The sequence below is a fragment of the Rhinolophus sinicus genome, linkage group LG06 (assembly GCF_036562045.2).
Source record: "Rhinolophus sinicus isolate RSC01 linkage group LG06, ASM3656204v1, whole genome shotgun sequence".
Classification (NCBI taxonomy): domain Eukaryota; kingdom Metazoa; phylum Chordata; class Mammalia; order Chiroptera; family Rhinolophidae; genus Rhinolophus; species Rhinolophus sinicus.
The window spans coordinates 17,906,278-17,927,852 of record NC_133756.1 but is presented as its reverse complement, the minus strand read 5'-3'; the positions used below and the strand labels follow the sequence as shown (position 1 = coordinate 17,927,852).

At 49.6% G+C, this 21,575-nt stretch overlaps 2 protein-coding genes across 2 annotated transcripts in view; both read right to left on the bottom strand.

Moving 5' to 3' along the window:
- LOC141572094 (cytochrome P450 4B1-like) overlaps positions 1 to 15,436 on the bottom strand; it is a 47,286-nt gene extending 31,850 nt beyond the window's left edge. The window contains exon 1 of the mRNA XM_074334685.1: positions 15,250 to 15,436. The gene's annotated coding sequence lies outside the window, so the exon portion shown is untranslated. The remainder of the gene's footprint in view (positions 1 to 15,249) is intronic.
- CYP4B1 (cytochrome P450 family 4 subfamily B member 1) lies at positions 1,375 to 20,489 on the bottom strand. The gene is made up of 12 exons (XM_074334684.1): positions 20,194 to 20,489; positions 9,430 to 9,571; positions 9,203 to 9,247; positions 8,526 to 8,653; positions 7,607 to 7,731; positions 7,159 to 7,310; positions 6,900 to 7,006; positions 5,926 to 6,116; positions 4,051 to 4,184; positions 2,377 to 2,441; positions 2,194 to 2,276; positions 1,375 to 1,762 (listed from the first exon to the last, which is right to left on the bottom strand). Exons 1-12 carry the CDS (start codon positions 20,371 to 20,373, stop codon positions 1,579 to 1,581), a joined length of 1,536 nt encoding a protein of 511 aa, XP_074190785.1. The 5' UTR covers positions 20,374 to 20,489; the 3' UTR covers positions 1,375 to 1,578.
- Between the last annotated feature and the right edge of the window lie 1,086 nt (positions 20,490 to 21,575).

Below are 21,575 nucleotides of genomic sequence, written 5' to 3'. Positions count from 1 at the left end.
CCAGAGCTCTCAGCTCTATTTCCTACCAACATATGCCTTCAAAGAGAGAGTCAACACTCCCTGTGGTGCCTTGGTCAAAAAGCCCAGAATCAGAAGGCTTAGCTCAAGCCCTCCTTGATGAGCATCTTGTCAGCTTCCTTCCCTTAATACTGAAGCGGGATAATGGCCTCCTGCAGTCCTGCCTCACAGGCCTCCTGAGATGCCTTAGAGATAAGAAAAGGAGACATGTCTTAAACTTGACCACCACCCATGGGTCAGGGTTGGTTATGACCACTGGGCTCAGCTCCCAGGTGATGGCTATAGAAACCGTATCTTCACACGTGCACAGAAATGTTGGCTCAGAGCCAGGACAGAGGGGGACCTCGATGACATGGACCACACCCTGGCTAAGGCTTCTCCATCCCAGCCTTAGGTGGGCAAGGAGGTCTACGTCTTGACAGGTCTTAACAAGAGTGAGCAGATAGCCCATGGCCAACCTCCAGGACGGTGGTCTTCTCCTCAGAGGGCAAGCATCAATAACAGAAAGGATGTGTCTGCAAATGGCACATCTCCTGGGCATCATAGAGACATCCCTAAGTCCCAGCATTAAAACTTCCCTCCCTTGGCCCACTCCCCCCCATTCCCAGTACCCTCCCTTCCACGTCTAATTTCTGGACTCAAGCTCCCTAATGATCCTAGACCATGAACACTTGAGGCATATGTACCCCAGGCATCGGGCAACTGCTGCAGACACTACTGGGGAAGGATCTCTGGCTCATCATACAACCCTAGCCCGAGGCTGTCCCCAAAATTCTTTCTCTGTACCTCATACCTCACCTTGCTTAAAGGCCTGGTGCAAGCACCGTCTCTTCCACAAAGTCCCCCTCTAATGCCATTCTGTCACCTTCCCCAGCATAGCCTGAACCCAGAGCACCGGGTGACTGTGACACTGACTAGCAATGGCAGCAGTGCCACAGAAACCTATCTCAGGTGGGCAGAAGACGTACCAGTGAAACCATATTCCCTATTCCTTATCTTGGCAGTGGTTGCTTGGTTGTTTGCATTAGAAATTCATTGTTCTGTGTATTTTTGCTTCAGGTAAATTTACCTTAGATTATATTCCAAACACACTTATACAACATTAAACCAATAGACCAATCTCAGTCAAGGCGTAAGCCCTGAAAGCCATCCCTCTGTCATATGGAATGGGTGAGTACCTGGTCATAACCGTGAATCCCAGGGCACAGCTTCCATTGCATTCACTTCTCGCTCAGACTGGAATGAAAGTCCATGCACCATCTTAGAAAGATTGCCAATTATGGGAGAAAAATGAGGAACCTAGGAACAAGTAGGTGCTCACCACGTGTTTGTTGGATGAATGAGTCAGCTCTAGAATACATGCATAGTAAGCATTTATGGACACACATGGTTACATCGCATCATCTTTGGGGTGATTGTCTACGCGGGTACCTGCTCCCCTTCTAAACTACAAGCCTCCCAAAGGCAGGGAATCACAGCTGTTCCACAATCCAGCCTGGGGATGGGGGTGCCCAGGACAGGCCACAACCTGAGTTATCTGGGGTCTGACTCTTGGCAAAGCTACTTGCCGGAGCCGGGGCCCAGTGGCTTCAGGTGGAGGTGGATGCCATTCTTGGACTTGAGGACTAGCTGGAGATTCTTGATGGGAGGCCGTGAGGGATCCGGCACAAACTCAAAGCGGAGCAAGCAGAGGCCCGTGACCACCTTCACCTCGTTCATGGCAAACTGCTGCCCGATGCAGTTCCTGCAGAGACCAGCACACGGAGGCATGAGGCTATGGCGTGTGCGGAGCGATCAAATCCAGCGCTCTCAGTGGCCAACGAAAATCAATAATGATTTTTGCATGAAGAATTGGCTGATTGATTGAGCGAGTTGGACTTAAGAAACAGATCTTGGGAGCATGGTAGGGTCGCAGACTGAGTATATTCCCATGGGGTGTTCTGGCTTCAGCGGGTGAAGGGTTTTCTGGGAATGATTCACCCACCCCACCTGCCAGGGACATGAATATGCTAATGGCAAAATGAAGGTCCCTGGAACCTACCCTGCATTAGGATCACCACAAACCCAGCGCGGTCCCCTCACCACTGAGTTCCTCAAAAGGATGCCCGACCCACGCCATCCTCCTTCCTCACCACCCCTGCCCTGAGGGCCTGCAGATGTTGGGCTTCTCCTTACCTGGGCCCAGCAGAGAAGGGCATGAATGCAAACGGGTGGCGTCCGGTCACATTCTCAGAGGAAAAGCGTAGGGGGTCAAAGACCTGAGAGAATAGCTCTTGCTTCAATAGCTGCCAGGTCCGGAGGGAGGGTGAGCCCCACAGCCTCCCACCCATCTGAATTCTGGGTTCAGCAATGGGATACCTCAGGCTGGGGCCACACTGAGCTGTTCCTATGCAGGGCATAGATGTGCAGAGAGATCAGGCTGCCTGTTGACAGAGCAGAGGCCGGGTTACTGGGTGCCCCTGGGACAGCCAAGCTCACCTCCTCACAGGGCCAGAATTCCCTATGTCCTCCAAGTTGGGCAGCAGCCCCTGCCTCAGCGCCGCCAGTGACAGACCGTTCATGACCATGCTCAACATGTAAAAGTACCTTTAATCATTATCACACATACAAGGACTGACAATTAAGTTCGTGAACTTGGTGCAACGATGTTGCTGACCTTTTTTGAAATCAGAGGAATTTGTACCAACTGACAAACAGTTAACAAAGTCTACTATTTGGGAGTGCTGAAAAGGCTGCGTGTAAAAGTTAGACGATCTGAAGTTTTAGCCAACAATTCATGGCTCTTGCATCACGACAATGCATCAGCTCACACAGCACTGTCTGTGAGGGAGTTTTTAGCCAGTAAACAAATAACTGTATTGGAACACCCTCCCTACTCACCTGATCTGGCCCCCAATGACTTCTTTCTTTATCCAAAGATAAAGGAAATATTGAAAGGGGAACATTTTGATGACATTCAGGATATCAAGGGTAATATGACGACAGCTCTGATGGTCATTCCAGAAAAAGAGTTCCAAAATTGCTTTGAAGGGTGGACTAGGTGCCGGCAGTGGTGCATCGCTTCCCAAGGGGAGTACTATGAAGGTGACCGTAGTGATATTCAGCAATGAGGTATGTAGCACTTTTTCTAAGATGGGTTCAGGAAATTAATTGTCCGACCTCCTATTTCCTGTAGCCCCATCACTGGGCACAGCACCATACACAGAATTGTAAAACAGAGAAAACAGAGGGCAGAACTCTGGCCACTACAGGCCAGGACAGGTAAGGATTATTACTAACTTTCTGCTTTCAGTTGACTGCTTCACACGGCAAGTTACAGTACTTCCCCGAAAATAAGACCTAGCCGGACCATAAGCTCTAATGCGTCTTTATGAACAAAAATTAAAACCAGGGCTTATTTTACTATAAGGCTGGGTCTATAATATAATATAATATAATATAATATAATATAATATAATATAATATAATATAATACAATACAATAAAATACAATATAATACTGAGTTTTACATTAATTTTTGCTCCAAAAGGCGCATTAGAGTTGATTGTCCAGCTAGGGCTTATTTTCGGGGAAACAGGGTATTTATAACATGCTATCAATAGTAACAGCTACCATTCAGAGGTTTTTTTCTATGTGCCAGATACAGAGTTAAACATTCTTTACAAAGCCCCCACGCACAGTTGCACAGGGTGTACACAGCACAGCATCACAGTCTCTGGGAATGATGCCTTCCGAAGTTGCTCAGGGCATAACCTGCAGAGCGGTACATGACAGCCCGGACGAACATTGTCTCTTGAATCCTGGTCACCACCTTGTAAGGCAGTTACTCTTCTCATGCCCATTTTACACAAGAGCAAACAGAGGCTTAGGGACAGAGGGATTTACTCATTTGTTGTATAGCCAGCATGAACCCAGGCCAAGACAAAGCATGAGCTCTTCGCCATTGGTGCAAAGTTTGGCCAAAGGAACAGAGAGGTCAGAGAAGCATCCTCAAGCACTCCAGTTCCACCCCCAAATCCACCCCATCCCACCTGCAGGTAGAGAGCGGCCATCCACAAAGTTCACAGGCTTGCTGAGCTGGCGGTACACCTGGGGCACAGGTGGGTAGAGGCGGAAGCTCTCCTTGATACACATGGTCAAGTAGGTCATCTTGCTGAGATCATCCCTGCCAACAACCAACCAGTTATTCTGGGGGTGGGAAACAATGGAGTCCTGTGGAAAGGCAGGCCCCAGCCCCACCTTGCCCCCTTCACCACCCTCACACACCCGACAGTCAGAGGGACACAAGTGCTCCAAGTGTTCACACCAGACTGCACATGGGGTGGTCACTCAGACACTGGGGTTCTGACTCCACGTTTCTCCATCCCTCCCTCATCTTCACTGCCAGGAAGGGAAGGCACAGGACCCTAGAGGTATATGTGCACCCAGCCATCAAAGACAAGGCCACACCTGTGTCTCTCAGAGCCACATAGAAGCCCCACAAGGGACGGTTCTTTAGGTTCTGCTTAGTTTCCCCTATGGAGCTGGAATCGAAGGATCAGGGGCTGATAGTCATTGGTTGAATTAGGTAACAAATATGTGAACAACGGCAATCTCAGGTGCAAAATACATGTTTTTGTTTTCCCTTTTGCCAATAGGACCAAATGTGAGGTGCATCTATAACTACTGTGCAACACCTTAATACAGAGCCCTAAGCCCTAGTGTACCCCACTCTCTGCATCCTCATTTCTCATATCTGTTTTATTATTTTAGTGAATATGTACCTTTTAAGTGGCTTCAAATTCTAGACAGAACGAAATGAAAATTAAATAAATATTTCAACTCCCTGCCTCCAGGCTGTGTTCACACTGTTATGCAACCTAAAATGCCTGACTCTGTCTCCCTTTGCCTATGTGAGTTTTCTGCTCCTTGTAAAGCCGGCTGAGCCCCACCCCTTTTGATTCTTCTGCCCAAAACTTGTGGCCACTCAACCTTACCCCAGTCTGCAGTTTTCTTCAGCTTTTTAGTCTTTGTCTTTGTCTCTCTAAAAACTCCCAAGGCCCCCAACTTGGATTCTACTCCTCCTCTCCCCATGCATCCGAACCCCCCACCAACTGGCAAGCACCTGGCAAATGGCTGGAAACCTTGGTAGATGTCGAACATCCAACCTATAAATAATAAGTAATGGAGATTTTGTGCTTGAAATCTGAGATGCTGTAATTATGTGTCAGTCTCCCTGAAATGAATCTAAAGTGTCTCATCAACTGAGCATTTTTGCACCCTTGCTGTGTGCCGGGCCCTGTGCTATAGGTGAGGTGGGTGACAAAAGGGAGGAGGCAGAGAGAGAGGGAAGTGAGGACAGAGGTGGGAGAGGAGGCTGTGCATGGTTCCCAGACAGCCTGCGGCGAAGAGAGATCAGCATCAACCTGTGTCTTGTTAATGAGTTCAACTTGAAGCAAGAAAGAAATCATTGAAAGTTTTTAGGGATGTGGTTTGAGAAACAGCCTTTTCTCCTTCACTAGAGGAGGCTGGATACTGCATGTGGCCACATAAAGGCAGGTGGGAAGGAGTCAGCTCCCTGGATGTCCCAACTATGTTCATCCCCAATTTCCACCTCTTTCTCTCCCAGCACCCCCAGGCCTATCATGGAACCCAGAATAGTAGTCAGGTTCTGCCGTCAGAGTCAGCACACAAAAAATCGGCCTCCTGTTGACAAACTTCTCTGTTACTCACATCTGAAAGACTCTGTTGTGGGAGAATGGGCTCAAGGGTTCGCCCACCCACTGGAGCTAACAGGACAGCTGCTGCCACCCTCACCTGGTTTCCAGGATGGGCCTGTGTCATCTGTGATGACTCCACACAGTATGGGCACAGCCCTTCCCTGGAGCTGAGCAGGACAGACGGGGCTCACCTGCAGCCTCACTCACCACTGGAAGGAGTCCCGGTCCCCGAGGATTTCACGGACCTCCTCCCGACAGCGATCCTGGTGCTCTGGGTACAGAGCCATGCAGTACAGAAACCAGGAGATGGCACTCGTGGTAGTGTCATGGCCTTCGAACATGAACGTATCCACCTCAGCCCGGAGCTCTGCATCTGACAGTTTGATCTCATTTTCATCCTGGTTAGGGAGGGCGTAATGGAGCAAGCCAAGTCACTTGAGGTAGAGACCAAAAAGGACTCTTCACAGGGGCTATCCGAGGAAAGTCCAAGAGAGGGAGTAAAGGCTTTCTTTCACACTGGAGGTTAGGACCTTCCCCCAATTCCTATCTGTTCTGCCAAGCCCAGCTTGGAGGCCTCCTACTCTAGGAAGTCTTCCCTGATCCCTCTGGCCAAGAGACCTACGACCTTACCCAGCCTGAACAATTTGTTCTGCTCACTTGACACACAGAATGCCACCTGGCACAAGAAGAGATCTTTGTCAACATACATCTGACGTCTTCTCCACCAGATTGTAAGTCTCTGGAGGGCACTGCCAGATCTTTCTCATCATCCGTGTCCCTAACTCAGCAACTAACTCAGGGTATGGCTCAGTGAGTTTATGGAGTGGATGAGTAAAGAAATGAATGAATGAATGAAGACTAAGATTCTAAGATTCTAGGCTGCTGAGATTCTTCAGTGTCCTAGAAGTCATTGTTGGTCTTCAGGCCTCCTGTATGTGACCCAGTCTCCATGCTAATACATGTCTCCGTTGTGCGACAGCCAGCCACACCCTGCCCCTTCCCACCTCTGAGCCTTTGCTGCTAAGTGCCATGGGACAAAGAACAGCTCAAATTTGCTGGGGACAGAGGGAGAAAATCCTTACGAGCCCTTGCTGCTGTCCAGTGAGCCCTTTCCCGGGAGGATGGCATAGAGACCCCTGTGGGACCGGTTCTCAGGTGGAGGTGGGCAGCCGTTCACTGACCCGAGCCCCCAGGAGAATGTCCAGGAAGTCCAGGTGCCTTCGGTTCTGGATTTTCTCCTGCTCTTTCTCATCCTGCAGAGCTGCTTTCCGTTCCTTGATGACCTGGTCTGGGACAAGAGCACAGGGTGTTACTCCTGGGGACTCATCCTCTGCCCACAGGGGAACTGAAGTCCTGCAATGGGAAGGATCCCAGAAGGGCTGGGAGGAGGTAGACTAGAACCTAGGCTTCCTGTGCGTGGGCCCTGTGGCATAGGCCCACCTGTGTGGTCATGAGCCACCTGGCAGTCTCGCAGGAAACGGCGGCCATGCGGGGTGAGCCAGTAGATGAAGTCGTTATGGTACAGGAACTGCTCGAGGCGCTGCTGCATCATCAGAGTGAGACTGTAAACTGCCTGATAGTAGCTACTTTCCCTGCAAGGCAGAGGGAGGGGGAAGGGGGATCAGACACTGGCCCACAGCAGAGCTCCACGCTGCTCCATCCCAGGTTCCAGCCCAACTGCAATGCTTTCTCCCTCCCTCTCCCTGCCATTGAGCCTCGCCAATAAGCCAGTATCTGTCTCCCTGCCATGGACAAAACCTGCTCCCCCTAAGTGGGTATTCCCTAGGGCCAGACCCAGTCTTCTCTGAGCATGGCCCAGGAGTCCTGCCAACTGTCCCCTCTGAGCTTGCGTGGGTTGATCCTATGGTCGCCCCAAGTGCCCTCTGACCTGTGGCCCAGGCCACCGTCTTGTTTGCCAAACGTGCACTTCATGAGTGAGTCCAGCGCCATGTGGCCCACATCGCAGACGATGTCAAAGCTCTTATCCTCACGAGCCTTTTCCTCCCACTTGTCCTGGAGCCCAGAGAGGGAAGGTAATGTGGGGCACCAGCCGGGCTGGATGTCCCACCATTGCACCCAGGACCCACAGCCTGTTCTGCCTGCCAGGCACCCAGTCCCTGGCCTGTCTTCCACCCTGCTGGACCGAGGCTTGGGGCGGGGAGGGCCTTCAGGCTCAGAGGGCAGGACCAGGACGCAGGCCTTGCACAGCACACAAGATGCTTCCTTCCATTCAGGGCAGACTATATATAAGGGAAGCGGAGGGCAGAGAGGTGGTGAGCTCCCCAGCATGGTCTGTGTGAAGTCAGGCCTGCAGTAATGCTGGGGAAGAGTTTTCTGCAGGGGGAAAGTCTACCCTGAGCAACCCCAGGGGATTATCAGCCCTCAGATGCTGAGCCTTGTCCCTGATGATGACCCATGATCCCTCGCGTGCCTCTTAGGGATGAGATGCTCATGGCATAGAGAACGAGGAGGCCCTTTTTAGATGTGAAAAGCCTTCCTGATATTCTCAAATATAGGCATCCCTCAGATCTGCTACAGTAGGAGCCTCCTTGGTGCCCCACAGAGGCCCTTTGGTCTGTGAGGGAGGGCTGGGTCTCCTGCTGGTGACAAGGGCTATGGCTGCTAGGCACTCGGAGCTTCAGCACCCAGTCAGCACCCAGCACACAGCAGGTGACAGGAAACACAAGGCTCAGCATCGCCACCTCAGGGCCTCAGTGACTCTCCTCACTGCCCTCCCACTGGGAAACTGGGGTGGGTGGGGGTCGACAGCAGCCACAGCCTCCAGGAGCGGGACACATGGAGCTCACCAGCATTGCACGTGTGGAGCTGGCAAACAGGGCCACATAGGGCTTCAGCACATCATAATGGAAGGCAGGTGTGAGCAGCTTGCGGTGCTGGAACCACTTGGGTCCGTGAAGGACCAACAGGCCATTCCCTGGGGAGGGAGGAAAGCGGGAGTATTGGTCAGTCCAGACACACCTGCCCCACCCCTGGCAGCCTGGGCCTAGCCAAGCCCCACCCTATCCCATCCCAGCCCAGTTCCCCCAGCAGAGCCTCATATCCCAACTGAGCTCTGCCTTACAGCCACCGAGGCTCCCAGCCTCTGGTGACACCAGCCTTGGGCACACCTCCCTATCTTCCCTCAAGCCCTTACCCTGACCAGGACCGCCTATAATATCTCCTGGGATAAACTCCAGTGCCACCTCCTCCAGGAGGCTGTTCCTCACACTCACACATTTTCCAGAGCCCTTGCCCTGCTTCTCAGGGAAGAAGACACACTCAGCAGGAGAAGGCACCTGGGTCCTACTTCCCTGAACAATCAGGTGTTCTCCTGCCTCCTCCCCATTCTCCTCACTCAACACATGAGCTTAGGAGGGTCACATGGGACCAGGTGGTCTGGTGGATGGATAACTGACTGAGCAAGAACAAACCAGGGAAGGATCCTGGTCACCCAGCACTAAGGGCAGGGAAGGTGCCCACTCACCAATCCACGGGAGGAAGAAGTCATACACATCCGAGGCCTTGGGGTCTGCAGCAGACAGAGAAGATGGGGTCTAGTGAGGGTTGGGGAACTCCCAGAGGAGGTTTACTGACAAATAGGATGTGGACATCAGCTTCCCAGACTTCAGCTGTGGGCCCAGGACTCTGCCCCACATGGTGTCCTCAGCCCTCTGCTCTCAGGAAGCCCCGCCCTCTCCTGAGAACTCTCACCCCCTCGGCTGTACACAGCTTTGACATAGTCTGGCTCGTAGATGTTCAGGAAGCCCTGAAATGGTCCGATCCACAGTTGGTGGGCATAAGGAAACTGGTGGGCCCAGGATACCATCTTGTCCAGGCTCCCTGTCTTCTGCATCTGTAATAGTGATAGAAGGGCCGGCCACTCAGAGATCCAATGTCATCACTCAGGCCCTAAGTTCCTGATCAGGGAAGAGAGGAGGCTGCCCAGACAGGCCCTGGGAATGTCCCTTCCTCCTTTTGCACCCTCCCTTCCAGCTAGTCACCCAGTGCAATCCCTGTCTCGGCTCAGTGCCCTTTCCAGCCCCAGTGCCGCTGTTTTAAGTCAAAGCCACCCTGTTATTGTACCTGTCTTTCCTAACACCCCAAACTGATCACCCTGATTCCATCTGCTGCCTGCCCAACCCTCTATCTACCCTACAGCCAAAGAGATTTCTTATCAGCATTGAAGGTTTTTATTAGAAGGATGTTACCAGCTTGTTGTGCAACAAAGAAATCACCTCGGTTTCCACCTCTGGTAAGTCATTTAACAAGTTTTTATTGAGGACCTACTATAAACAGGGCACAGTCTAGATGTCTCAAAGGAATGAGAAAGACATGGTCCTGCCCTGTCATTCTGTGGGTAGACTCATAAGAAAGAAGGAAGTAATTATGTAAAATGATTGTGGACAGTAGTAAGTGCTAAGAAGGAAATAAACAGTGCTAGGAGAGACACTGACAGGGACGACCTGCTGCGATACAGTGATCTGGGGTCACCTCTTGTTGGAGATGGCATTTCAGGTGAAACCGGAAGGGTGATAAGGAGCTAACCACGTGAAGAGTATGCGAGTAACACCCAGGCAGAGGGAACAGCAAGCCCAGAGGCTCTGGGGTGGGAAAAGTGTGGCACTTTCCAGGAGCTGCCTCTTGGTGGGACAGTGGCCTGAGATGTGTTTGCAGAGATCATCCAGATGAGTTTGTGTGCCCTTTGGGGGTTTTTCTAGTCGCATCTACTTACCCAGAGTTATTGTATGTAACAATAGAGTATATAATAAATACTTTCCAAAACCTGCCTTCTTTCATTTAAAATATCTTGTCCTTCTTTTCAAACTAGTTCATTTAGCTGTCCCTCACTGTTTTTAACAATTGCCTAGTATTCCATTATAGGGATGTAGCATTATGTACTTACTCATTTTTCCCTATTTAGAGGGACTCTTTCAGAGGCACACTTAAAACCCTGCAGTGACCTGCCTGTGGGATTCTCAGAACAGAGTCAGAGGTCTATAATTTGTGAGGAGGTATATCTAATTTTTATTGAGTACTGCTGTTAGCCAGGCTTTCTTCTAAGCATCTTGCATTTTGACTTCTTTCAATCCTCACAACAACTCTCTGAATCCCTGTTTTAGCGAAAAAGAACCTACTTTGAATATGGAGTTCCCATATTTTTTAGATGTAAGACCACGGCAATTATTTAGGCTCTCTGAAACTTACTTTCCTCACTTATAAAATGGGGGTAGATCTTAGCTTTTAGGATTGCTTCGACCTCAGTACATCATGCAGATTGCGTGTGGTATTAGTTGAGGTCATGTGACATTCAAGGCCCTCCACTGATCCAAGGCATGAAATGACCCACAGCTGGATTTTGCACATAGTGAATCCTCAGTTGGTGGTTCCCTCACCTTCAAGCCTACCTTTCCTCAACATCTTCCTCCAGGCCTCCTCCCTTCATCTTCTGACATATCCTAGTCCCAAATGTCCCCAAAATGCAGTGGAGAATGTGCTCTGAACATGCCCTAAGATACTTCCATCTGTGGGTAAAGGCCTGACCAAACCTTAACCCCAGTCACATGGGAAGATGACCTTGGCTTACACTCTTCAACTCTGTTTCCCTGGAAACTTCATAACTGCAGGATGTCAACTGTGTTGCTAGACAACACGGCTATGGCCAAAATGAACCCTGGTTGGTAAATAACATCTAGACTGGGAAGAACCATAAATGAACTATAAACACCCGATGGAGACACCATGCTTTGGGTTTCCCTGAGCGTGAGTGCATGGCCCTTGCAGGAACCCTGCAACTGTCACTGGACATTGGGGATTCTAAGACAAGGAGGACCCACACATTGGATCTCATCTCCTTGCCCCTGGCCAGCCCCTCGCTGACAGCTGTGTGCATATTGTGAGGAATGTGTGACGTGGCCTTCCTGGCAAGCTCCCATATCGTCAGAGTAGACGGATGCTAACTGTGCCTATGGCAGCCTTGTGAGTCTGAACGTGAAAACTAAGACATCCTCCTAAGTGAGCATCATCCCTGTGCCTTTGCTTATACCATCCCTGGTCCTCGTACACCCTGTATGCGAGCACTGCCCATTCCTTGACATCCAGCTTGAATGTGCCCTGCTCCAGAATCTTTCTATCCTCCAGGGACTGAAATCTGCCTCTCTGGGCCTCTCCAGCACTCTTTGTACCTTACCCATGTTCTGCTTATGTTATGATGGCTTGCGTCCACGACAAAAATGTTAATACTAACATTGGCATGGATTGAGCATTCAATGTGTTCAGACACTGCAGTCATCCTGCTATATAAGTTCTTTCATTTAATCCTCAGAAAATTCTACAATATAAACACTATCATAATTCCCACTTCATAGATGAAAAAAGGAAGCTCAGTTACATGGTTAATTAGCGACAGAACTGGGATTCACACCCAGGAGTCCTGACTCCACTCATAAGCTGTGAGTTTCCTGAGTGCACAGATCACATCTGTGGCATCTCCAAGTCACCGTGGAGCTCAGCATAGTGCCCTGGAAATAGTACGTACTGGATAAACTGTGTGTTGAATGAGTGGAATGGATAAAGGAAATGAAAAAGAAGGAAGACAAAAAAGCAGGGCAGAGAACACACAAAGCAGTTGGCTAATGTGAACATTGACCAGAGATAGTCAATTTCATTAGGAACCAGCCCAGGTTGTTGCTCAATTTGGGGAGCCCGAGAAGGGCCACCACCAGCACTCTCTGTGTGCCAAACAGCATTGCAGATTTCCATTTGTTTTTCCCAGCCAGCCCAAATCCGCCCACTCTGGCTAATGTCCAGATTTGCTGCTCATTTTCCCATTCTATATCTTGACATGGGAAATGGAAGGGAACAGATATGTACTGAGTATCTCCTATATGTCAGGTATTATGTGAGTGAATTCATAGGTTGCCTCACAGAGAATGGATAATTACTCCCGTTTTACACATGAGAAAACTGAGGCTCAGAAAGTGAACTGATTTCCCATTGCTTGCAATGTATTACTACTCTAACTCAGGTGAGAGCCCCCACGTTCTCTTTTGCACATCGCAGTCTGTCAGGGCTGCTGTGTTCAGTTGCACAAATTGTGCAGTGCACAGGCCTAAGCTGTGACATTTGTGTTGAGGTCTGTGCAAGCGCTGGCCCTTCTTTTTCTTCCTGTAAAGTTCCCTTTCATAGTCCTCACCCACTCATCTAATCCACGTTTTATTTTCCAGGACACAGCCTTGAAGACGGACAGTGACCACATGCTAATGTGGCCCCCGGGGATCCTTGTCTGACCTAAGCCACTCCCCCCAAGGGCCCTGGCTACTGGGCCTGGTTACTTTGGTGTCCTGCCAGCCATCTTTTGCCTTCTCTGGGGCTCCTCTCCTTGCACCCTCTGCACAGTCCAGTTTAATTTCCCCATGGATCTCTTCCCTTGCTGCCTCGGAACTCACCATCCTGAGTTCCACCCATGAAGGCTGTAAGAGTTTTCATTGCCCTGGTGCACACAAAAAGTTTATCACTACACTAACCGACAAACATCGTCTCCATCTGCTGGTACGAAAGAACTTCTTGTGTCCCTGGAGCCCTATATTGCCTCCTATCTTGGATGGTGTTGCTGGAAATGTCCCCTTCCTCCTGTGTCTCTCTTTTATTCCCATTTGCTGTCCAGGGTTTTCTTTGCCAACTTTATGATCACCATGGCTGCTCCCCTTCTATTCATCTCTCCCAGGTCCACGGATCCCAACTGGACAGGAGGCAGGGAGAGGCTTAAGTCACAGAGATGCTAGACTCACAGGATAACAGGGGTGGAAGAGACCCTTGGCTGATCTAGTTCATCTGAGCTCCACTCCCCTCCTCATCGGCCATGCGTGTGCCCCTCTGCAGCTACCCCACTTGGGACAGGAGACCCGGACCTCACCCGCAGCCTGAACCAGCTTCTGCTTGCCTGTGCCCAGTTTTCTCCTTCATGCCCTTGATTGCCCCAGGCACCTGGTAGAAGTGAGGCCAGCTCTGGACACCAGGTCCCACCCCTGGACCTGCACCCCCATCAAAAGTGCTGGGTTTCCTCTCTCTGGGGGTTACATGCCTGCCTGGCCAGCTCCTCTAAGTAGCACATCTAGATGCCTCAGACCCTTCCTCAGATGCTCCAAACTGGGACACCTACAGAGATCTGAGGTGCGGGCCAGACTGTTTTTCCCCAGAAAGATAGAAGAAGGAGAGAGAAAGGCATGGAGATAATTCACTGACCCCAGCTCCCCAGCCATAACTCCCCCTCCTCATGTTTGCACTCTTTGTTTACCTCATCAAGAATAACCAATAGGAGGGAAGGGGAGGAGCAAGCATACGTTACTACTCTCCTCTGCTTTCCCACAGTCTAAGTTCTGCTCTGAGGATCAGATCTGTAAGGGACTTCAACAACTCCTGGTCAAACCATACCCCCTTTTATAAGTGAGAGCAGTGCACCCCCAGGACCAAAGAACTGTCCCACATGAGTCTGGCACACTGGGAATCCTGAATAAAGTTCTATCTGCTTCCCCTCCTTTTGAGACAGCTTATTTAGCATGTTGTTAGGTAAAGAGGAAAGTCCCTGGTAAAATAAACAGTCACATCTTGGAACTCCAGCTTCTGAAATGACTCATTCACTCCAAGGACAAAATGTAATTGGCTCTGGGAATAAATGGGTTATATCGTACACTCCTTTAGGCTAGATACACAGAGCAAATCTGATAGACAGAATCCATTAGAAGGCACCATCTCCCTTCCCCAGCCATACAAGGAAAAGTATAAGTTGAGAGACTTTTGCCTTAGCCAGTGGGCATCCCAATTTCGGTACCACTTGCAAGAGAGCTGTACTTTCGCTTTCATAAAAATGTTTGCTCCTTGATTTCTCCTTCTGAGTCTGCGGTCTCATTCGTCGGGTACGTGAGACCAAGATTTCCTGGCACCAGAGACCAGAATCTTATATCATTTTGGGGACCGGAGTCCTGTTTCATTGTTAGCAAGCCTGCCCAAGCCATCAGTCATTGACCTGAAGTTCATTTCGTGGGTATTCAAGAAACAAGCTGTCTGCTTTGCGAGTCTGCTGCAGCCACAGCTCTCCCAGGGGGGCTGCTTGAGAACAAAAACAAATCTCACAAAACGGGGTAGGAGTTCAGAAAAACAAGCAGTTAGGAAGGGGCGGGGGCAGGACTTCCCTCTCCCCCAGCATGTTGGGTTCTGATGATGCAGGCTCTGCTAATTAATCTCAGATTCCCAGCACCCACAGTCGCCTGGCCCAGCTCCTTCACCACGTGCAAATCCTAGCCCCAAGAATTCAAACATCTCTAGCAGTATGAAACTTAGTACTTTTCAAAGCAACCCTAATATCTTTGGACTGTCCTAATTCTTACAAAGACTTCTTAGTCACCAAACTGAAAGCCACCTGCCTGTGTCCTTCCCACGAGTCTCTGCTCTGCTCTCTGGGCCCGTACAGGCTCCCATTCTCAGGGAGATTCTGCAGGGCCTGGGAACTGGGGGCCACATCCTACTGGGTCTGACCTTCTCCAGGATGGACACTCTCAGATGCCCTTGGGTGATCTACTTTCAGTCATTTCCTCCTGTGGGCACTGCTCCACACACACAAGATTGGTCAGCACCCGGCATGTGTGTGAACTCCAGCCAGTGTCAAGGACAGCAAAGGTATGTATTCAAAGTTAAAGGGTTAGGAGCGCCTGCCAAAAAAAAAAAAAAAAGCAACTGAAACTGAGAAGAGGTGGCACCTCTGAAATAACGATAAAAATCAGTGAAAAAAAAATGGCTTCAATTTATACAAATTCTTTGAGGATTCTACTGTGGGATTGAACAGAAAGCCATGAGGAGCCTGGAGGGAGGGTATCTAATGGATAATGCTGCAAGAAGCAGAGAATTACCTCCCCACACACACCTACTCTAGTGAAAAGCAGGTGAGTTCATCCTCCATCCATCCTTCCAGAGACAAGTATACTGCTACACATGTACATGTGAACACATGTGAACACACAACACAGACAGAAGGAACCTCTGGATCAATAAAGGCAGCAGACGGACTTTGGGTGAGATTGACATGAGTCACCACAACTCCCCTAGACACCACATATTGGCTAGGATGTAATGGTGGCCTTGACAAAAGTCACACAATTTTTGATTCCAGGTCTTTCTGTTCCCAAGTGTCTTCTCTGCCCCACGCACCTCTCTATCTTCAGCTTCAAAGATGAACTCCAGCCCCAGGAATGACCAAACAAATGCCTAAGAAGAGGGGAGGGCAAGGGCCCAAGAAGTGCCCCACTCCAGGGGTTGCAGACATTGATCCTCACCCAGGTCAGTGGCTTTGCTGCCCCAAGTTAGGCCTCCCAGAGATTCATTCACACATTTCACAAATGGGCATGGAGCACCCACTCTCAATGCCAGGTATGGTGCTAGTTCCTGGGGACACAGTGTGAATAAGACAAAGCCATACCCAAGTTTACATTGCAAGTGGGGAGAAAGGAAATAAGAATCAAATACATCAGTAATATAATTCCAGATAGTGATAACTCTAGGATGAAAACAAAGCAGGATAAGAGTCAGGACTGCTACTGTAGACAAGGTTCGGTGGCTCAGTGAAGCCTTCTCTGAGGTGACATGTGAGCAGAGATGAGCAGAAACATTTCTAGAAAGCCCCAAAGCGTTGGCCACAGTCTGCTCCTCAAAAACTTCTTTTTCTTCAACTGTCCCCTCCACCCTTCTCTTCCTTGCTCTCAGCAAATTAGCTTTGCTCCTCTTCACAGGGAAAATAGAAGTCGTCACACAAGAAATCTCTACAAGTCAGCCACCAGACCTGAGAATTCACCTGCCCTGTACCCAGCCTCCCCACCTTCCCTTCTGTTCCAAAGGAGGAAGCCTCCAAGGCTTGTCCAAGGCTAATCCCTTTGGATTCCTCCCCTCCCCTCAGGAGCCTCACCCATCAAACAGGCTTCTCCCAAATCACAGACCCCAAGCTCTACGGGTTCCTTCCCCATCTGCATTTGTTGACCACACAATGCTAGTTTCTAGGAAAGAGGAATCTTATCTGGCTCCCAAAGACTGAGTTGATTTGGAAGAGGGAAAAGGAATCAAATGCCTCAGGGTGTTTTGCTGCAACAATCTCTTGACTTGGGTTAACACCTGCTGACCAGTTTGCAAAGTACCTGTACTTGAACTCTTTTGATCCTCCTCTAACCCAGCAAAGTGAGGATAGATGCCTGTGTCCATGTTATTGACAATGAAAGAAAGGGGAGCACAGAGAGGAAGCACAATGAAGGCCCAAGATCAATGACTGCTGAATGAAAATGGGCCAGAGCTCCGTACCAGGGCTATTCAGTGCATAGCACAAGGTCAAGGGAACAGCCCAGTAGTGAGGAGGGCCAGGGAAGAGGACTATGCAATCTCAGAGGATTACCTTTCCTGTGTGGGAGCTGGGTTTCCCTGCCTCTACTCCAAAACACAGGTTAGATTTGTGGGTCCTTCCCTGGGGCCCCAACCTTAGGTCAACAATATGGCTGAGTACCCACTATATGGAAAATTGTTCCTGGGCCCCAGAATGGAATGGGCAGGATTCTAATAGAATAGGACATAATCCCTTCTCAAGGGGACATAGTCTGAGAATTGAGTTATCAGACACTGGCTCGCAGCATGGCTCCCCCCAGCTCTATTCCAGCAATCCAGCCCTAACTGCAATGCTTTCTCCCTTCCTATCTCTGCCCTTGAGCCTCCCCACTCAAGCCAGACTCTGTCTACCTGCCATGAACAAAACCTGCTCCCACCAACAGGATATCCCTTAGGGGCAGACCCTATCTTCTCTCAGCATGGCCCAAGAGTCCTGCCAACTGTCCCCTCTGAACTTGTGTGGGTTCATCCTAGTAACCCCAAGTGGCCTCTGACCTGACCCCAGGCCACCATCTCCTTTGCCAAATGTGTGCTTCATGAGTGCGTCTAGCACCAAGTGGCCCAGAGATCAATCAAGCTGTCCAAACACCCCTGAAAAAGGGAGAAAATACCCTAACCGGAGTAAGCTGGTTACTGACACATGCGCAAACTGCTGAAACCTGTCCGTTATTACTTCAGGGAGAAAATACCCTAACCGGAGTAAGCTGGTTACTGACACATGCGCAAACTGCTGAAACCTGTCCGTTATTACAACAATAATACAATTAAAATAAAGTGAACATTAAGGCTTGCACCCCACCCCGTGGGTTTTTCTCTTTGCATTCTGGGTAAGAGCAAGCGCAGAAAGAAACTAGTTATATAACCAACATATGTCAATCAAATGACCTCAGTCTATAAGTCACACCTCCTGCTGTAAGGAAATTTACCTGCCCTTGCCTATATAAGAAAAAGCTAACCTAAAGTTAGGTGCAGTTTTCTGTCCCCTGCAACCTGGACGCCAGTGTCTTTCCTCTTGAATAGACTTTCTAACTTCAATTGCTTCTGAGGATGTGAATTCTTTCACCTTTTACCAACCACCAGGGGGTAATTCCAATGGCAAAACACTGATCACGTGCTGCATGAAAAGGCAGGGGACGTGGGCTCAGCCTTGACTCCATTTCTGAGCTATTACATGCACATAGGAAAATTCCTTGCTCTTTCTGAACCTCAATTTTCTCGTCTTTATATTAGGAAAAATAATCCCTACACAGCCCTCCCTATTTCTCAGTTCAGCTGTGGATCTAACCAGAGCACAGCTGCCAAGCCCTAGAGAATGCAAAGGTGTTGGGCCTGCCATGGGTTCCCTAGGAAACCTTTGTAGTGCTAGAGAGAAACCACTCCTTTGACACCCTTCCTGGTGCCAAAGTCTTTCACATACTTGTGTTAGAGCCAAGAAACCAGAACCAAGCCATGTTCCAGGCCTTCTATCCACTCTCAAAGTGGGTTGCAAGGGGTGGGGGGTGGTAGGGGAGGGTGGTTGGAGGGAAAATGTAGCTAGCTCTGACAAGAGGAAAGGGGAGCAAGGTCCCTGTCCTAGAGAATCCCATGGGCTAAGGGAAAAGCCAGCTTTGATGCTTTCACGGAGGCAAGAGGAAGTAGAGGGGATGCAATAGAAAAGGGAATGAAGGTCTCCCAAATACTTCTCATACCACCATTAGTGTCAGACCTCAACCTTCCCATGACCTCGTTCTGTACTTAGCACAGCCTCATCCAAGCCATTCTTGGTCCCTTTACTTGCCTTCTCTTTCACTCTCTCTCCTCTTTTGATAGCCCTTCCTACTCTCCAACATTCACTGTTTGTTCCTTCAGTGATGCCAGCTCTGTGGCAGACTTTGTGCTGGACCCTGAGTGTACAGGGATGAATCAGACCTGATCTCTATCCTTTCGGGGTCATGATCTAGTGGGGAAGATGAATAAGTAAACAAAAGATAACAACGCAATGAGACAAGTACTGAGATACAGAGCATGGGGTTGATGCAAACTCCTGGTTGGGCACCCGCCCTGGCCTGAGACAGGGAAGGCTCTAGTGTCTGTTTTTCCATCTAAATAGTGAGCTTCTTGAGAGCAGGGCCTGGGTCTAATTCATCTCCCCAGTGCATCCTTTCCTTTCCTGGGTGTCTCCAGCATGCCTGAAAAGGTAGTTATTTGCAGGGTCAAGAAGAAGCATGGGCAATCCTCACCTGAAGACAATTCCCCAGACTGAGAATAGAAGAAGTAATTATGCCTCTCTCTGACCCTTAATCTCTGGTATCTATACCTGGGTTCCCAACCTGGCCACAGAGCAAAACACTTGGGACGTTTTTAAATTCACGCTCTTAGTTTCACTATGCGAATTAGGATGTCAAGGGGCAGGGAGCCCAGGAAGCTACACCCAGTTGATTCCAAAGCAGGTATTCCTTGCTCTTTGTTAGGAAACCTCTGGTGTAGATCCCCATGAAGGTAGGGACCTAAGAAGGGTTCCTGACAATGGATGGTAAAGTGGTCTCCCCCACGATGAGGGGGAGGACAAGTTAGGATCTGAACCCTGGAAGATGCCACAGCTCCTGAGCCAGCCCATAGGCATGGATGGGAGGACCCCACCTTTGGGGGCACCAACCACTTAGACGCTCCAGGAGGTCTCTCAGGTGACAGCACTCATCTCTGCCTTCACTTTAATTTTCTGCCTTAGAAATTGAAATATTTTCACACATAGTACAAAGAGGACCCTGGTTAAGATTTAAAAGGTATTGCCTAATTTTATCAAACTGCACAGGGGTTTTTTCCCCCAATGCTATCGTTCAGCCCATAGCAGAGCTTTGTCTGAACCCTGGACCTGAGAATTATGGGAAGGAGTTCGTGGTCTGCTTGGGCTCCAACTTTAAAGTGCCTTTCACCCAGTCAGGCTCAGAAGGCAGGAGTGAGAGGGAGAACCGGTCGGAGAGCTGAGTGGGAACCATGACTCCCAGGGATTGCACTGGATTCTCTAAAGAGAAAGAGACTGTTCTCTTTCTCCACCCCTCCCTCCTTGTACCCACTGCGTACCTCGAGAGCATGCCCGAAGAGCCAGTGGGTGGGTGGTCCTGTGAAGCTGTCCATAGCCCTGGCCAGTGACTGCCTCCGCACCAGCAGACACATAAGCTTGAGGAAGCCTAAGGCCAAGATCAGTCCAGAAGCCCACAGGCCCAGACGGGACAGGCTCAGGGAGAACAGGACGGGCCCCATGGCTGGAGAGGTAGGCTCCTGCCTCCTGGTGCCTCTAGGTGGCTTTATGTTCTGGATCCAGGAACCCTGCCAGGTCCCTCCCCCAGCCAAGCCCTGGAGCCAGCAGCAGCCCAGAGTGGGCTGAGCTTCACAGGGCAGAGAAAACAACAACAAAAATCACAGACTTCAGAGGAGACAGCTTGGCTGACCACTTCCAAAACTCAGCTGGACAGAAACCATGTGCTGAGCTTCAAAGAAACCAGGCAATCAGGACCCTGCCTTGGTTTCTTGGAGGAGTAAACAGAAGGCAATACTTGGTATAATTGTTGGTATAAGGACTGCCTTTTCATATAAGCTCCTAGGATGTTTCAGGTGCTTTGTACACACTACCGGTATGTCATTTAACCCAAACAAGGAGGTCATAGGTACTCACTCTATATACCCATTTTCCAGGTAGTGAAACTGAGGCTCAGCTTAACCTGTGTTTCCACTGACTCTTTTAATATGGGCCACTTCGAGTCCTTTCTTGTGAGGCACTTTCAGGGACAAGGTAGTAGCCCCAGGAAGGAGATCCTGGGTCAGAAAAAGAGCAACGCCACCCTCAAGACCATAGTACAAACTTGACACTAATGAACATAGAACATTACTTTCAGGGAGATGACAGACCATCAAATTCAATTCCTTTCACATTGATGGAATGAGCCACTTGGGTCAAGAGAGGGCAGGGAATTATCCAAAGCCTGACAGTAAGGCAGTGGCAGCTCTCAATTGCCCAGCCCAGGGTTCTGTTGAAGAGCAAACTTGACCAGGCCCCAGTCTTGCCTGGGGAGAGTGCGCTATTTCTCCCCTGCCAGGGTCCCACAGGAACAGAATTCACTGCAGATGTTTGAGATGAAGATGAGACAGGTTAGTTAGCATGTTGTTAGATAGACAGGAAGGTCCCTGGTGGAATAAACAAAGACAGCCACATCCTGAAACTCCAGGTTCTGAAATGGCTCATTCACTCCTGCATAAAATGTAATGGCACCTTGAGGTTAGTAAGTTATCTCGTGAATACCTTTTGGCCAGACAAAGGGAGCAGATCTGATACTGGATAGAAATGGGTTATTTTGTTAATCCCTTCAGGATGGGCAAACAACAAAACTAGTAGATGAATTCCATTAGAAGGTGCCAACTACCTTCTCCAATCGGGCAAGGGAAGATATAAAAATAAGAGCTTTTGC

Coding starts and splice junctions, on each gene's coding strand:
- CYP4B1 (XM_074334684.1), bottom strand. CDS start 20,373: ATGGGGCCCGTCCTGTTCTCCCTGAGCCTGTCCCGTCTGGGCCTGTGG. Junction 7,311..7,606: donor GACGGTGGCCTGGGCCACAG/GTCAGAGGGCAC, acceptor TCTGCCTTGCAG/GGAAAGTAGCTACTATCAGG. Junction 2,277..2,376: donor CAGTGTGGCCCCAGCCTGAG/GTATCCCATTGC, acceptor CTATTCTCTCAG/GTCTTTGACCCCCTACGCTT.